At 42.4% G+C, this 17141-nt stretch overlaps 1 protein-coding gene across 3 annotated transcripts; it reads right to left on the bottom strand.

The window, feature by feature from the left end:
- Positions 1 to 4: 4 nt before the first annotated feature.
- On the bottom strand, positions 5 to 17074 carry c12h18orf54 (chromosome 12 C18orf54 homolog). 3 transcript variants are annotated; one of them, XM_026297861.2, is made up of 16 exons: positions 17034 to 17074; positions 16744 to 16871; positions 14371 to 14510; positions 13994 to 14135; positions 13607 to 13774; positions 12928 to 13075; positions 12775 to 12838; positions 12477 to 12678; positions 11826 to 11896; positions 10612 to 10720; positions 9623 to 9715; positions 9419 to 9482; positions 9286 to 9340; positions 1671 to 1850; positions 1241 to 1296; positions 6 to 545 (listed from the first exon to the last, which is right to left on the bottom strand). In XM_026297861.2, exons 1-16 carry the CDS (start codon positions 17057 to 17059, stop codon positions 395 to 397), a joined length of 1797 nt encoding a protein of 598 aa, XP_026153646.1. In that variant the 5' UTR covers positions 17060 to 17074; the 3' UTR covers positions 6 to 394. The 3 variants fall into 3 exon arrangements, with proteins under 3 accessions (XP_026153647.1, XP_026153646.1, XP_026153645.1); XM_026297860.2 differs by having other exon boundaries at positions 12775 to 12844; XM_026297862.1 differs by lacking the exon at positions 1671 to 1850 and having other exon boundaries at positions 5 to 545; positions 12775 to 12844.
- Positions 17075 to 17141: the final 67 nt, after the last annotated feature.

Raw genomic sequence — 17141 nt, forward strand, 5'->3', positions numbered from 1 at the left:
CCCAAAAAAAAAAACTTCAGACAACTCAGAAGTTGGACTTTTTTGAATAGTTTTTTTTATTGAATGGACGTTAAAAGGGTGGAACTGGTGACGTAGCATTAGAGCTATTGACTCTTGTAAAATACCAAATCCAAATAGTCACTTTAATGGTAAACTTCATTGTGCCTTTACTGGACAACACCGATTACTCAGAGTCATGTTTGTCTGTATTGTATTAAGATTAATGACACTGCATTTAAAATACGAATTCAAAGCAGCCTTCAGCCAGACTGAAGACATTTGTATCAGCCTGCTGCCAAAAAACATGACAGGAAACACTAAGGAGTGAACAGTGAGAACACTGACTGATGCAGGCACTGACAGAAGCAGAGGTCCCTGAACTGACAACAGGCCTTCAGTTGCAGGAGGGCTTCTGCTGAGTACAGTTGAGTCCCTCAGCAGATGTAGAGGAGTAGTGACCTTCATCGTCATCCTTTTCCTCCTCTTTGTGTTTCTCTCTGGGTTCTTCCACCAGCAGCTTCAGGCGGCTGAGGTGATGTAGAGCTCTGTGGATGGAAATATTCATCAAAAATACATTATCCGACAGACTGCTGTAAACTCACACTAAATGGGGTCAGCCCAGCAGGACGGGCTTGTCAGAAAATCCAGTTAATCCAGTAATGCCATCACCCAGACACTCACTCAGGGTGAGTCTGCTTTAATAAAGCAAACAGAAAGGTTGCAACAAACTACTGTTTTCATTATCAACCATCTTTTGTTATTTTAAATGTGTTTCTTGGATCTTTCAAATGTCAGACAATTTAGAAAAATGCTTGTCATAAGTTCCCAGAGGAATAAATATAATTACATGCTTTCATCTACCTGACTTGCGGGATCAGTTGGTACCAATTATTTTTCTGAAAATCAACTTATTACTTCAACTCTAAATATGAAGCTGCTAAATATGAAGCTGCTATGCTCACAATGACAATGTGGGCAAGCTGATGGTAAGCAGATATTACATTTATCATAATGACTAAAAAAAACTTTGGCACATTAGTCCTAACACTTGCTAAATCGTGCTATTAACACAGTGCTCAAAACAGCAAAGTACAGCTGTAAAACTGTTGTGACAATCAACTAACTGACCCACACTAGTACTACAGTTCTAGTGTGTAGGTATCGATTATCAAGTTAGTCTACATAGTCTGATGCTAATACTGATGTGAGAAACCAAATGTATGTGATCCTAGACTACTACCTCTGTAGGGATTGTCCTCCAGAAACCCTCTCCAGCTCTGATTCACCTTCAGCCGTCTGCAACACAAAGAGCCCCATATAACCTGAGACCTTTTTACGTACATTATCTCATATATGACACAGTGAGAGTGAGGTGCATTCTTCACAACACAGCCAGGGACACAAGCTAATAATTTATGCACTGGCCCATCAGGCCCCCAAGAACCTACATTTGGCCCCTAGGGGCCACCTAATGCAGATATAGTGGCCACCTAATGCAGATATAGTGGCCACATGCTAACTTTTTGTGGACACAGACCATGGTTAATGTCCAACCCTACAGCAGAGTTCAGAGCTGCATTCAGGAACTCTTCAACCCCATGTTGTGTTTTTATTTTTATATTTCAAACATAAACTCTTTTTCTTTCATACACACTTTACTGGCTGACTACCTGTGTGATTGGAGTCTTCACTGTCTGCAGCCTGTCACTGACTGTTGGAGCTACTGATGCCTGTTGTTGGCGATGAAGCTCTGACTCCACTGCCTGAAGTCTGAACAACATCTGTTTTAGAGCCTCCACTGGACCAGGCTGCTTCCAGACAGTGTTTCCATGGAGACTGCTGCCTGTGGTCTGGGAGACACAACAGACAGATGTGGGCCTGGATTAGTGGATTCTGAATGATTTAGACATCAGTGTATATAAGATACTGGTGACCTGTCCAGGGTGTACCCCTGCATTCCACCCGAAAGAGAGCTGGGATAGGCTCCAACAGATCCCCGTGACCCTGGTTCAGGAAAAAGCGGGTATAGAAAATGGATGGATGGATATATATAAGCTAATATAAACTATATTTGTGCCCAAAGTGAAATTAGTGTAGTCTTGTAGTTAAATAGTCAGTCAGTAGTGAGAGTAGTCAGTAGTCAGTCATCATCTGCCATTGTCTAAGGTGTTGTAGAGCCTGATGACAGTGGGGATGAAGGTTCTCCTGTATTGATCAGTCCTGCAGCTCAGTGAGGTGAGTCGTTCACTGCAGCTGCTTCTCTGGTCCATCAGGATGTTGTGAAGGGGATGGTCAGTGTAACCCAGCATGGACTCTACCTGTGTCTGTGAGCACCATGGCCTCCCGTAAGTCCAGCCTCATTCCAGTCACTGAACCAGCTTTTTGCACCAGTTTATCCAGCTGCCTTGTCTCCATCTTCTTTATGCTGTCTGCCCAGCAGACTGCAGCATAAAGCAGAACACTGGCTGCCATAGTTTGGTAAAACATGTGCAGCATCTTCCTGCAAACGTCTAAGGACCTAAGCCACATTAGGAGGAAAAGTTGTCTCGGCTCTTTTTTATATAGAATGTCTGCATTCAGTGACCAGTCCAACTTACTGTCCAGGTGCACGCCCAGATGTTTGTAGGCTGACATCACTTCAATGTCCTCACCACAGATGTTGACTGGATAAGGAGTTTTAGACCTTTGAAAATCCACTACCATCTCCTTTATTTTAGAGGTGTTCAATAGTAGGCAGTTTTTGTGACTCCAGTCACTGAAGGACCTCTGTACTCCTCTTCCTGTCCATTCCTGATACATGCAACAATTGCAGTATCATCAGAATACTTCTCAATGTGGCAACACTCAGAATTGGACATGAAGTCTGCTGTGTACAGGAATGGACCCAGAACAGTCCCCTGTGCTGCTTCAATTCAATTCAATTCAATTCAATTTTATTTGTATAGCGCCAAATCACAATACAAATCATCTCAGGGCACTTTACAAAAACTAAAACTAGGTTAGGGGAGCTCAGTGCACCGATGGTCCTCGGGCAGTCTAGGCCTATAGCAGCATAACTAAGGGATGGTTCAGGGTTGCCTGAAGCCAGCCCTAACTATATGCTTTGTCAAAGAGGAAGGTTTTAAGTCTAGCCTTAAAAGTAGAGTGTCTGCCTCCTGAACCCAGGCTGGGAGCTGGTTCCACAGGAGAGGAGCTTGATAACTAAAGGCTCTACCTCCCAGTCTGCTTTTGGAAACTCTGGGAACCACAAGTAGACCTGCACTCTGAGAGCGAAGTGGTCTATTGGGATAATATGGTACTATGAGGTCTTTAAGGTATGAAGGAGCTTGATTATGAAGGGATTTGTATGTGAGAAGAAGGATTTTAAATTCTATTCTATATTTTACAGGGAGCCAATGAAGAGAAGCTAATACAGGAGAAATATGATCTCTCTTGCTAGTTCCTGTCAGGACTCTGGCTGCGGCATTCTGGATTAATTAGAGGCTTTTTATGGAGATATTGGGACATCCAGATAGTAATGAGTTACAGTAATCTAGCCTTGAGGTAACAAATGCATGGACTAGTTTTTCTGCATCATTTTGAGACAGGATGTTCCTAATTTTGGCAATGTTGCGCAGGTGAAAGAATGCAGTTCTAGAGATTTGTTTTATGTGTGAGTTAAAGGACATGTCCTGGTCAAAAATAACTCCAAGGTTTTTTACAGTAGTGCTAGAGGCCAGGGTTATGCCATCTAGAGTAGCTATAACTATAGAAAAGTTATTTCTGAGATTTTTTGGCCCAAATATAATGACATCTGTTTTATCCGAGTTTAAAAGCAAAAAGTTACTGGTCATCCAGGACTTTATGTCATTTAGACAGGCTTGAAGTCTGGTTAACTGGTTTGTGTTATCAGGTTTAATAGATAGATATAACAGTGTCATCTGCATAGCAGTGGTAATTAATAGAGTGCTTCCTAATGACATATCCTAAAGGAAGCATGTACAGGGTGAACAGAATCTGTCCTAGCACAGAGCCTTGCAGCATAACTAAGGGATGGGTTCAGGGTTGCCTGAAGCCAGCCCTAACTATATGCTTTGTCAAAGAGGAAGGTTTTAAGTCTAGCCTTAAAGTAGAGTGTCTGCCTCCTGAACCCAGGCTGGGAGCTGGTTCCACAGGAGAGGAGCTTGATAACTAAAGGCTGCTGCTGTTCATCGCCCCCTGTTGGTGTTGCTCTCCGGGTAAGCAAATCACTTTTGTCTTGCAAGCGTATCGTGTTGTGTGTGTTGTATAGTTCGTCTACAGACTAGCAACAGACTAGCTATAGTTTAACACACCTAAAAACTAACTAACCTCTAAACAATTCATTAACTGCTACATTCCGGTACTAGTCAAGTACCTTTCTATTTTGACCGGTATTTATTGCTATTTCCTGACTTAGCGCTCGTTAGCCTACCGGTTAGCTTAGCTAGCTAGTTAGCTTAGCTAACATGGCCTCTCCCTCTCTCTATCTTTCTTGCTCGGTGTGCCACATGTTTAGTTATTCCTCTGCCTCCTTTAGCGATAATGATACCTGTAATAAGTGTAAGGTTCTGTTAGCCTCGGAGGCGAGGATCACTGATTTGGAAGCACGGCTCCGCACCTTCGAACAAAAGCCAGCTAGCCCAGCCCCGTTAGCTGGTGTGGAGCCACCGAGCTCAGGGTTTGTTAGCGGTCCAAGGGCAGCTCCGGAGCAGCCCGGAGAATTAGCCTGGGCGACGGTCAGACGGAAACGTACTCCTAAGCAGAAGCCCACGGCTCATCACCTGCCTGTTCACGTTTCTAATAGATTTTCCCCGCTCAGCGATACACCCGCTGAGAAACCGACTCTGATAACTGGCGATTCCATAGTCAGGAACGTGAAAATAAGAGACGCCAGCGACCATAGTCAAATGTTTCCTGGGGCCAGAGCGGGCGACATCGAGTCAAATCTGAAGCTGCTGGCTAAGGCTAATCGTAAATATGGGAAAATTGTTATTCACGTCGGCAGCAATGACATCCGATTACGCCAATCGGAGGTCACTAAAATTAATGTTGAGTCGGTGTGTAACTGTGCTAAATTAATGTCGGACTCCGTAGTTTTCTCTGGACCCCTCCCCAATCTGACCAGCGATGACATGTTTAGCCGCATGTCGTCGTTCCGTCGCTGGCTGTCTAGGTGGTGTCCAGCAAACGATGTGGGCTTCATAGACAATTGGGCCACTTTCTGGGGAAAACCCGGTCTGGTAGCGAGAGACGGCATCCATTCCACTTTGAATGGTGCAGCTCTCATCTCTAGAAATTTGGCCGAGTTTATTAGCCAACCTAAAGCCTGACAATCCAGACTGGGGACCGGGATGCAGAGACTCGGTCTAAAACGCCTCTCTGCAGTTTCCTTAGAGCCGCTGCCCCCCTCAAACCACATAGAGACTGTGTCTGCCCCTCGAACATATAAATCAAATAAATCAGAAGTTAACAGAAGAGGAGTTATTCATAAAAACTTAATAAAAATTAAGACCACTCCTCTTATTGAACAGAAAAACAGAACTGTCAAATGTGGACTATTAAATATTAGGTCCCTTTCTTATAAATCTTTGTTAGTAAATGATTTGATAACTGATCACCAAATTGACCTACTTTATCTTACTGAAACCTGGTTACAGCAGGATGAATATGTCAGTCTGAATGAATCAACCCCCCTCAGTCATAAAAAATATCATGTTCCTCGAAGCACAGGTCGAGGTGGAGGAGTAGCTACAATCTTCCACTCAAACTTATTATTAAACTTTCATCCTCAGAACAATTTTAACTCATTTGAGAGCCTTACTCTTAGTCTCTCACATCCAAACTGGAAAACACAAAAACCAGTTCTACTTGTCACTGTGTACCGTCCACCTGTCCCTTACTCAGAGTTTTTAACTGAATTCCCTGACTTCCTGTCTGATTTAGTGCTTAGATCAGATAAAGTTATTATAGTGGGAGATTTTAACATTCATGTAGATGTTGAAAATAACGGCCTCAGCATTGCATTTAATTCGATATTAGATTCAATTGGTTTCATTCAAAATGTTAATAAACCCACCCACTGTTTCAATCACACCCTTGATCTTGTTCTGACCTATGGCATTGAAATTGAACATCTAATAGTTTTTCCCCCAAATCCTGTTTTGTCAGATCATTCTTTAATAACTTTTGAATTTAAAATGATGGATCATGCAGCGTTTGGAAGAAAATTCCACTACAGCAGATGTTTATCCGACAACGCTGTTAATAAATTTAAGAAAATGATTCCATCTTTATCTACATCTATGTCAAGTATAAACATAGTGGAAGGCAGCTGCTCCAATCCCACCCCCCACCAAATTGATCATGTTGTTGACAGCGCTGTAACCTCACTGTGTGAAATGCTTGATTCTGTAGCCCCTCTGAAAAAGAAGTTAGTGAATCAGAGAAGACTAGCCCCATGGTATAATTTACATATTCGTACCTTAAAGCAGGCATCACGAAGGCTGGAAAGGAAGTGGCGTTCCACAAACTTAGAGGAAATTTTTCTAGCCTGGAAAAACAGTCTACTAACATATAAAAAAGCTCTCCGTAAAGCCAGAACTGCATACTATTCATCACTAATAGAGGAAAATAAGAACAATCCCAGGTTTCTTTTCAGCACTGTAGCCAGGCTGACAAAAAGTCACAGCTCTGTTGACCCCAGTGTTCCCTTAGCTCTCAGCAGTGATGAATTTATGAGTTTCTTTACAAATAAAATCACAACTATTAGAGATAAAATTCAGCAGATGCTTCCTATACCTGCAATAAATGAATCTTCTACTACAGTAGCTCTTGAATCATCTGTAGGACCTCAGTTATGTTTAGACTGCTTCTCTCCCATAGATCTCTCTGAATTTACATCAGTAGTTGCTTCATCGAAATCATCAACGTGTCTCTTAGAGACACTGCTTAAGGACACCCTGCCATTAATTAACTCATCTTTATTAGACTTAGTAAATTTATGTCTAGTATCAGGCTACGTACCACAACCCTTTAAGACTGCAGTAATCAAACCCTTACTCAAAAAGCCTAGCTGTTGCTAAGCAGTTATCAGACCACTTACACAGGAATGAACTATTTGAAGATTTTCAATCAGCACTGTTAAAAGTCAACAAGGATCTTCTCTTAGCCTCAGATAATGGACTTGTTTCTATACTTGACCTTAGTGCTGCTTTCGACACTATTGACCACAACATCTTATTACAGAGACTGGAGCATGTGACTGGTATCAGAGGAACAGTGTTAAAATGGTTCCAATCCCATTTATCGGACAGATTCCAGTTTGTTCATGTCCATGATGAACCTTCCACACGAACAAAAGTTAGTTATGGAGTTCCACAAGGCTCCGTGCTAGGACCGATTCTGTTCACCCTGTACATGCTTCCTTTAGGATATGTCATTAGGAAGCACTCTATTAATTACCACAGCTATGCAGATGACACTCAGTTGTATCTATCCGTTAAACCTGATAACACAAACCAGTTAAAAAGACTTCAAGCATGTCTAACTGACACATAAAAGCCTCGATGACCAGTAACTTTCTACTTTTAAATTCAGCGAAAACAGAAGTTATTGTATTTGGGCCTAAAGACCTCAGAAATAACTTTTCTATAATTATAGCTACTTTAGATGGCATAACCCTGGCCTCCAGCACTACTGTGAAAAACCTTGGAGTTATTTTTGACCAGGACATGTCCTCATGCATAAAACACTCACACATAAAACAAATCTCTAGAACTGCATTCTTTCACCTGCGCAACATTGCCAAAATTAGGAACATCCTGTCTCAAAATGATGCAGAAAAACTAGTCCATGCATTTGTTACCTCAAGGCTAGATTACTGTAACTCATTACTATCTGGATGTCCCAATATCTCCATAAAAAGCCTCTAATTAATCCAGAATGCCGCAGCCAGAGTCCTGACAGGAACTAGCAAGAGAGATCATATTTCTCCTGTATTAGCTTCTCTTCATTGGCTCCCTGTAAAATACAGAATAGAATTTAAAATCCTTCTTCTCACATACAAATCCCTTCATAACCAAGCTCCTTCATACCTTAAAGACCTCATAGTACCATATTATCCCAGTAGACCACTTCGCTCTCAGAGTGCAGGTCTACTTGTGGTTCCCAGAGTTTCCAAAAGCAGACTGGGAGGCAGAGCCTTTAGTTATCAAGCTCCTCTCCTGTGGAACCAGCTCCCAGCCTGGGTTCAGGAGGCAGACACTCTCTGTACTAAGTGTATAGTTAGGGCTGGCTTCAGGCAACCCTGAACCATCCCTTAGTTATGCTGTTATAGGTCTAGACTGCCCAAGGACCATCGGTGCACTGAGCTCCCCTACCTTAACCCCACCCCCCCTTCCCTTCCTCTCCTCCCACCTCACATGTATATTCCACCATTGAATGTCACTAACCTTGTGCTCTCTCTCTCCCCTAGTTTGTGCTCTCTCCCTCTGTATCTTCTGCAGGTGTCCCTGCTCCTGGACCTGTATATCGCTGATAATAATAATAATAATAATAATAATAATAATAATAATAAATTTTATTTCATGGCGCCTTTCAAACTCTCAAGGTCACCTTTCAGAGAGAAAAAGGAAGCATACAGCATGAAATACATAGAGTGATTTGCTGATGTGCAGTTACTGGTCCCACCAACCTTCAGTGTCTATTTGTTGTTTATTGTTGCTGATCTTTTCTCTCTGCTCTATCCACTCACCCCAACCAGTCGAGGCAGATGGCCGCCCAAATTGAGCCCAGTTCTGCTGGAGGTTTTTTCTTCCATTAAAGGGAATTTTTCCTCTCCACTGTCGCCAAGTGCTTGCTCATAAGGGATTTGTTGGGTTTTTAGTTTTAGTTTTTGTAAAGTGCCTTGAGATGATTTGTATTGTGATTTGGCGCTATACAAATAAAATTGAATTGAATTGATCCACTGTTTATTTACTGTGCATCTACAGTCAGTTATGCTACTCCATAGGCTAAGCATCACCCTGCAGCTAAAACCTAAGTGAATGCTATTTTGTCCTCAATCTGGTGACATACAGCTTCAATCCAGGGTAGGAACTGATGAATTGTATCTAATTTGAGCATTGCTCAGGGGGTGAAATTATGGAAAACCAAGCAACAGGCTGGCCTGCAGAAAGAGGGACTGCCTTTCAGGCATACCGGCTGAGTTAAATTAGTAGTTAAATTCAAAGTCAATAATTATGGAAATGCAGTGACTTGGTGAAAGTTGAAAATTGAAAGTCCTACCTGAGTTCCTCTGTCAGTCAGAGCCTCTGTGACACCCTCTGCTGCTGTTGAGTCCCTACAGGTTCAAGATAAAATCAAATATGATCAGCATGTCCAGAGATAACAAAGGAGGTATATATACTGTAAGACTTACAGACTGTTCAGAGGACGGTGTGAGGATGAACTGAGCAGCAGCTCCTCAGTGTTCTTTGGACTGACTACACTTCAACAACAACAAAAAAAAAAAAAAACTGAGGTAATAGATTAGAATAAGGTCTGTGGAGAACTAACTAAAAGTGAACCCTCACAGTGACCTGAATAACACTGTTTATGACAATGTGAAGCTAACAGGTCTGACCTGAATCAGTAGGACTGTGCTCTCTTGCAGAACTCTGAGACAGAGAGTTCAACACCTGATCCGCCTTCTGGATCAGAGATTCAATCCTGTTGTCTGACAGGAGACACATAACAAAAACATAAGCAGTAGTCTATAATAATACAGAGGAAATTTCAAAACTTTTTAATTCAGTAGCAGGTAGTGCGGGGTCACCACATGTTTTAGAGCAAACAGTCCAACAGGACCAGCTCTTCCCTCAAACCACTCATATGTTTTCACTGAAAACCAAGGCTCCTGCCACTTAACCAGAACAATGACTCTGTCACCTTTGACCACTTAATACCCTTTAAAGTTGTTAGAATAAGGGCATTGTAAATTGCTAACTGTGTTATGAGAATTGTCATTTTGCACACAGATTTATGTAAAGGGTGCAACCAGGCATATCACAGTCAAGGATGTTCTCTGTTTTTCTGTGCAAATCACCAAGACATGTAAAGATATGGATGTGAACTCTGTATGAACTTTGAAGTTAACCTATGTTTCAACTTTCCCCTGTTGTGTAAAGTGAGACGGTGCCTGGAACCCATGTAACCACATCACATATAAATTAAAGTGTTCTGGGCGAGTTCGGGGCTGCAGCCGGAGATAAGCAACAAGTTTGTATCTCCTAACAGTCACGAGCTCAACCTAGAACAAAGAAAAGAAAGTCTCTGTTTAAATGTTTGATTAGAACCAACAAAAGTCTTTCCACAATAGTGCAACCTTGCCACTGTAACTCACCTGGAGCAACCAGACCCTGACAAAGACTAGCAGATCTAACATCCAAACAGTATATTAGGAAATCTAACAGAACCTATGAAACATTCTCTTTTTTTAAATTTCTGGAACTCTGTTATGGCTTGTCTTGTGGCCACCCCGCTTGTTTCTGCTGTCCAGTCTTATAGACCCATATGGACATATGTACGATATTGTGCAGCACACTCAAATAAACAAGTCAACAGTGTATTTACCTCTGGATAGAGTTTCCATGATGTCTGAGCTTTTTCTCTCTGCAGCCAGCTGTGAAATCTGCTCAGCAAACTGAAGCCTCAGATCTCTGAGAGACTGCTGGCTGTCATCCTATACACACACAATAAATGTCATTAAAAGTTAAATCATTAAAAGTAAAATCAAATAAATACAAATGACACTGGGAACATACAGTATGAAAAAGTTTGGACACCCACATATGCTACATTACTCTAACTGAAAAGATCCCCTGCAGCAAACATAAATTTAAAATGAACCTTTTTCACATCTGAATGCACTATTACTTTTTATTTTACAAGTCTATAACTTTGTGATGTGGCAAAATATAGGCGCCCTCCTATTTGTAAAATAACTCAATAGAGTTGCTTTGTAAGTATGAAATGTCATCAGAAATTATCAGCTGATGACAACACCAGAGCTGCTTAATTATCTATCTTAACTGACAGAGGATCTAAAAATGAAGATAACTAATGCCTACATCACAAGGAGGCTATTAAAAAAAAGCATACAGCAGCCCTGTAGACATTTTCATTTACAATTGAGCTCTTTAGCTACCATCACCAAAAGTACAGAGCCTAATGAGGTGATGGAGCAGAAGAGGTTTAAACCTAATGCAGAACAGAAACACTGACAGTTTATCATGTGTGGATATTTTTTAAACATACTTATCATGATTGTTTTGCCCAAACCTGCATTAGTAGGGTGCCCAAACCTTTGCACTTTCCACAGCAAGGGCCATTTAATACTCTACACAAGCCACTTTTTGCCACCTTCTTTCATTTTCTCTGAGCTCATTCAAAGCGCTCTCTAACTTGCTTCTATCTCATTAATGTTTAATGCTTCTTTATTGTAATACATGTCGCCATTTCACATGGGAAACCTCTCTTTGTATTATCAACAGGAGCATAATCTGAATGAGTGTGTAGCGTATCATAAAGAGGCTAATGAGCATGACCACATTTGAAAAGGTGATCTTCACTACCTCCACTGCCATTTTACACTTTGTTTACACCAGAAACAGTTCCTTCTTCTTCATCTCTGACAGTTAATGACCATTTATTCCCTCAGAGCATTTCTGCTGCTGGTCTTTATTAGATGATGGTTTCATCTAACGTCAGTGATCCTTTTTCAGGACAGCTACAGCTTTTCAAAACATAATCTGCTGCCTGATCAAATTAAAGGTTTGTTCTCTCACCTGTGACCCTTTCTGGTCAGGATCATCGTCCTCTAGCTCTGCTACCCAAGATGGAGCTCCAATTCTGGGACCTGCAGGTGGAAGAACATTATATATGTTCATCACAAAACATTATCTGACGTTAAAATTTTCTACATCTTTGTTTTTACTGGGATGATTATTCATAACCATGCTATTGTTGTCCCCCAACCCAAGAAATCACAGGACAAAACCATTGTTTTCTGCCTAAACTGTGTTGCATTGAAGCTGTGACACAAACACACAACCTAATATATTTAGTTAATGATGTGGCCAGTGGAAGTAATGTTCAGTTACTACTGTTGCTGGTAAGTTAGTTAATTGGGCGACTTGGGGCAGATTCTGCAAACTTCTGTAATTATATTGGTCTATGTATGAACATGTACACATTGATTGCTATGGACAGCGTGCAGACACCCACAGAGGAGCTAGGGTGCATGTCCTTCATCCTGTCTCGCTTAACAAAGCTCCATGCACACCACCTCAGTGACTCTAAGGTGGGGACTGGCACATGGTCAACTGAGGGCAGACAACTACCTGTCTGCATAAAAGACATGCTTTGAGTAACATGGAGGACCATACAGTATGTTATGATGGGAACTGAACTGTGGTGTCTTGCAGTGAGTGTTATACCATGACCATCCCACAGCTCTGACTCTGGGGATGGGAGTGGCTCACTGAGGTCACAGCACTGGAGCCAAGCAGGGTGTCTCAGGTCAGGACCACGACTCATTCCAGAAGAGTCCGTATCAGCCTTGTTGCTGGAGAACCAGTGAGGGAGGTGCAGCGACGAGGACAGGTTTGCCCACTCTGACCCTGATGCTCTATGTGCAAACTGACAGACACATTGAGCAATGATGCTCACTTCCACAGTTTCAGATCCAAAAACACAACAACTAGACCTTAAAGAGCACATGTGGGTGACAGTCACCTTAAAGCTGCTCACAGAGAATATGTCATCAGGCTTTTTAAACTGAACTGCATCTGGTCTTCCTCTGCATCTTGTAGGGAGGAGAAACTAATGAAATGATGTAGAGCTTTTACAGAAAAGAACAAAGAACCGCAATATGCCAACAGCATGAACCTGGAGCTTCTAGGCGTCCTGATTAGGTGAGGGTAGTGGTGGTTCAGTTGGGGGGTGGCGTAGCTGTTGCTCAGCCCAGCACAGACTCTGTATCCTGGTCTGGAAGAGGAGCAGCAGGGCTTGCATGGACCAGACTGGGACAGGAGCCCTGGATCAGCAGACAAGTCAGATGAACTGAGAGACACAGACCTATTTAAAGGCTGCATCCAATCACTACTATTGTTAATTAGCCTACAAGTGATTTATTGGGGTTTTGTGTCTAAAGACAGACACAGATATGTGACTGATACATTTAAAGACCTTTGATAAAAGGTGCTTTTAAAGACCTCAACAGAGGTGAAGGTGTGAGTCATGTGATATGCAATGATTTATACAAACTAAAAAAAAGCTACAGTCATTGAGGATGAAACACAGGAAAGCCATAAGGGTTATTCGTGTTATGACCCTCCATGGTGGAGGTGTGAGTGATGAGTTTAAAGTCCTGGCTGAAGGCAAGGGTGTGAGTTATGCATTTAACAAGTCTGGACCATCTCTGGATGTAATTATTGTGGTATTGCCCAGATTTTATATTTTAAAACAGAAACATTTAATTTAATTTTTAGTGATTTTATTGATTTGTTGCAGCCTTACATTTAGAACCATGAATACGGATTGAAATGTGGGTGATGCATTCAAAAACCTTGAAGAAAGGCAGAGGTGTGGGTGACAGGCATGGAACCATCATAAGGAATGGAGAGCAGCTCGTCCGTCGTCATGGAGAGCCTGTCTCGGTTGTCACGGTGACAGAGGGAGCTAATGGGAAGGTTCAGAAAGTCCAGCTCTCTGTCAGTCAAACTCTCCCTGAGAACTGTGGTTAGAAACAAAAAACATCAGGAAAGCAGAACACACTACCTGATGCAAATTTTTTCTTTAAAAACACATTCTGGTATTAGGCATATTAATGCACAGACCTGAGACCTGTATCAATAAATGAAGTCCTCACCACTCCTGATCTGACTGAAAAGAATTTATATCTGACTGATCGCACCGTTTAGGATCTCTGTTGCTCTCCAGTGTGGTGACCTACCGTCTTTGTTTCTGAGCGTGTTCACTCTGAGTCTTTTTGGTGTTGAGGGGGGACTGTGCGGCAGAACTAATCTGCCGTTGTGATGACTCATCTCAAAGTCTTCTATATAAGCGTCCAACACTGCTGAGGCCGAGTCATAGTTCTGCAAAATCAATCAATCGATCAACCCACCACCTAAATCTTTGGGCCAACAGCTTGTTTTGAATTTTTTTAACTAACAGAAAGCTGGTGCTGTTGAGAGGAGCAAACTTCCATGATATCTATACATTGTGACATGACTGCCAGATCGGATGAATAGCTGCAAAATATGTCTCACACAGCTCCATCACTGCTGTGGAAGCACAGCCCACAGAAGAACCAGAAGAAGCAGAAACAACCTTGTCTCTGTATCTGAAGGTGGTGTTGTGTTCAGGAGGCCGCAGGCTGCTCTTCAGATGACCTGAACTCGACAGCAGGGAGGTCACCGTTGATTCTGGAGACAGAACATCACCAAGCATCCTGCTGGACTCTATGCTGCCTAAACCAACAACAACAAAAAGTACATACAGTGGGTACGGAAAGTATTCAGACCCCTCTAAATTTTTCACTCTTTGTGTCATTGCAGCCATTTGCCAAAATCAAAAAAGTTCATTTTATTTCTCAATGTACACTCAGCACCCCATCTTGACAGAAAAAACCAGAAATGTAGAAATTTTTGCAAATTTATTAAAAAAGAAAAACTGAAATCTCACATGGTCATAAGTATTCAGACCCTGTGCTCAGTATTGAGTAGAAGCACCATTTTGAGCTAGTACAGCCATGAGTCTTCTTGGGAATGATGCAACAACTTTTTCACACCTGGATTTGGGGATCCTCTGCCATTCTTCCTTGCAGATCCTCTCCAGTTCTGTCAGGTTGGATGGTGAACGTTGGTGGACAGCCATTTTCAGGTCTCTCCAGAGATGCTCAATTGGGTTTAGGTCAGGGCTCTGGCTGGGCCAGTCAAGAACGGTCACAGAGTTGCTCCGAAGCCACTCCTTTGTTATTTTAGCTGTGTGCTTAGGGTCATTGTCCTGTTGAAAGGTGAACCTTCGGCCCAGTCTGAGGTCCTGAGCACTCTGGAAGAGGTTTTCTTCCAGGATATCTCTGTACTTGGCCACATTCATCTTTCCTTCAGCTGCAACCAGTCGTCCTGTCCCTGCAGCTGAAAAACACCCCCACAACATGATGCTCCCACCACCATGTTTCACTGTAGGGATTGTATTGGGCAGGTGATGAGCAGTGCCTGGTTTTCTCCACACATACCGCTTAGAATTAACGCCAAAAAGTTCAATCTTGGTCTCATCAGACCAGAGAATCTTATTTGTCATAGTCTGGGAGTCCTTCATGTGTTTTTTGGCAAACTCTATGCAGGCTTTCATGTGTCTTGCACTGAGGAGAGGCTTCCGTTGGGCCACTCTGCCATAAAGCCCCGACTGGTGGCGGTTGACTTTGTGGAACTTTCTCCCGTCTCCCTACTGCATCTCTGGAGCTCAGCCACAGTGATCTTTGGGTTCTTCTTTACCTCTCTCACCAAGGCTCTTCTCCCACGATTGCTCAGTTTGGCTGGACGGCCAGGTCTAGGAAGAGTTCTGGTCATCCCAAACTTTTTCCATTTGAGGATTATGGAGGCCACTGTGCTCTTAGGAACCTTGAGTGCTGCAGAAATTCTTTTGTAACCTTGGCCAGATCTGTGCCTTGCCACAATTCTGTCTCTGAGCTCCTTGGGCAGTTCCTTCGACCCCATGATTCTCATTTGCTCTGACATGCACGAGCATGAGCTGTAAGGTCTTATATAGACAGGTGTGTGCCTTTCCTAATCAAGTCCAGTCAGTTTAATTAAACACAGCTGGACTCCAATGAAGGAGCAGAACCATCTCAAGGAGGATCAGAAGAAATGGACAGCATGTGAGTTAAATATGAGTGTCACTGCAAAGGGTCTGAATACTTATGACCATGTGATATTTCAGTTTTTCTTTTTTAATAAATTTGCAAAAATTTCTACATTTCTGTTTTTTTCTGTCAAGATGGGGTGCTGAGTGTATATTAATGAGAAATAAAATGAACTTTTTTGATTTTGGCAAATGGCTGCAATGACACAAAGAGTGAAAAATTTAGAGGGGTCTGAATACTTTCCGTACCCACTGTAAATCACAGTAGCACAGGGTGGTCTGATGCCCTAGAAAAATGTGACCTCTCTGTGGTTCTCTACATTCACATTCTCCATCCATACACGATGGTTTCTATCATTTTTCCCGACAGAGAGGATCTACGCAGTCTTGCTTCTGTAGCCAGACAGCAACCAGTGAAAACCACCTGTCAGATTTCCAGTGTGGTAACCTATTTTCCCAGAAAGAAGGTGTCCTTGGGTTTCATCTGGGCCAGGTCAGCTGTCGTCCTTTCTCAGAAAACGTTACAAAGCCGAGTAGCGTTAGACCTTAGGAGAGGACGACTGATGTTAAAATTGTTAACTAAATCCAAATACCTAACCTGCCCCTAACCCGAACCCTACTGCCGACGCTTGGGATCTAATTATTAAAGTTTTCTATGGCTTTAGCCTAGCCAACAACTAGCTAAACAATGACCAGCCATCACAGCAAACGGTACAAAAAGGGCAAACACAGACACGGTAAAAAAATATCCTACATGTACATTGGCGTATAAATATGATGTGTAGAAGCACTTTGTCAGCCAAGCTGACTTAACACTGACAAAAGTTAAACATAAGTTACCTCTGACGTTAAAATGACGCCGTATTAACGGGATGGAAACAGGACTTCGATTGAAAATGCTCCAAGTCAAACTCGTCAAACGAACACAGCAAACTTTCTTCTTTTCGGTGTATCTCGCGTCCAGCCCTCTGTGAACAAAACAAAAAATTCAAGACTCCAGGTTCACTCTGGTCTGGGATCAGCTCAGTCCTGACGACCGCTCCGTAGTCATCGGGGGGCATACCATAATAATACACGGCGAACTGAGAGGGGTCCTTTCTACACACACATATAAATAAATACATACATACATACGCAAATAGGCTGTATCGCGCATCTTTTCCTACAATTACGGTACGGGTGCCTGGAGAAGTCAAAAAAGCGCACTCGTTAAACGTGCTGTCCAAAATATTCGGAGT

Source organism: Mastacembelus armatus, chromosome 12 (genome assembly GCF_900324485.2).
Source record: "Mastacembelus armatus chromosome 12, fMasArm1.2, whole genome shotgun sequence".
Lineage (NCBI taxonomy): Eukaryota > Metazoa > Chordata > Actinopteri > Synbranchiformes > Mastacembelidae > Mastacembelus > Mastacembelus armatus.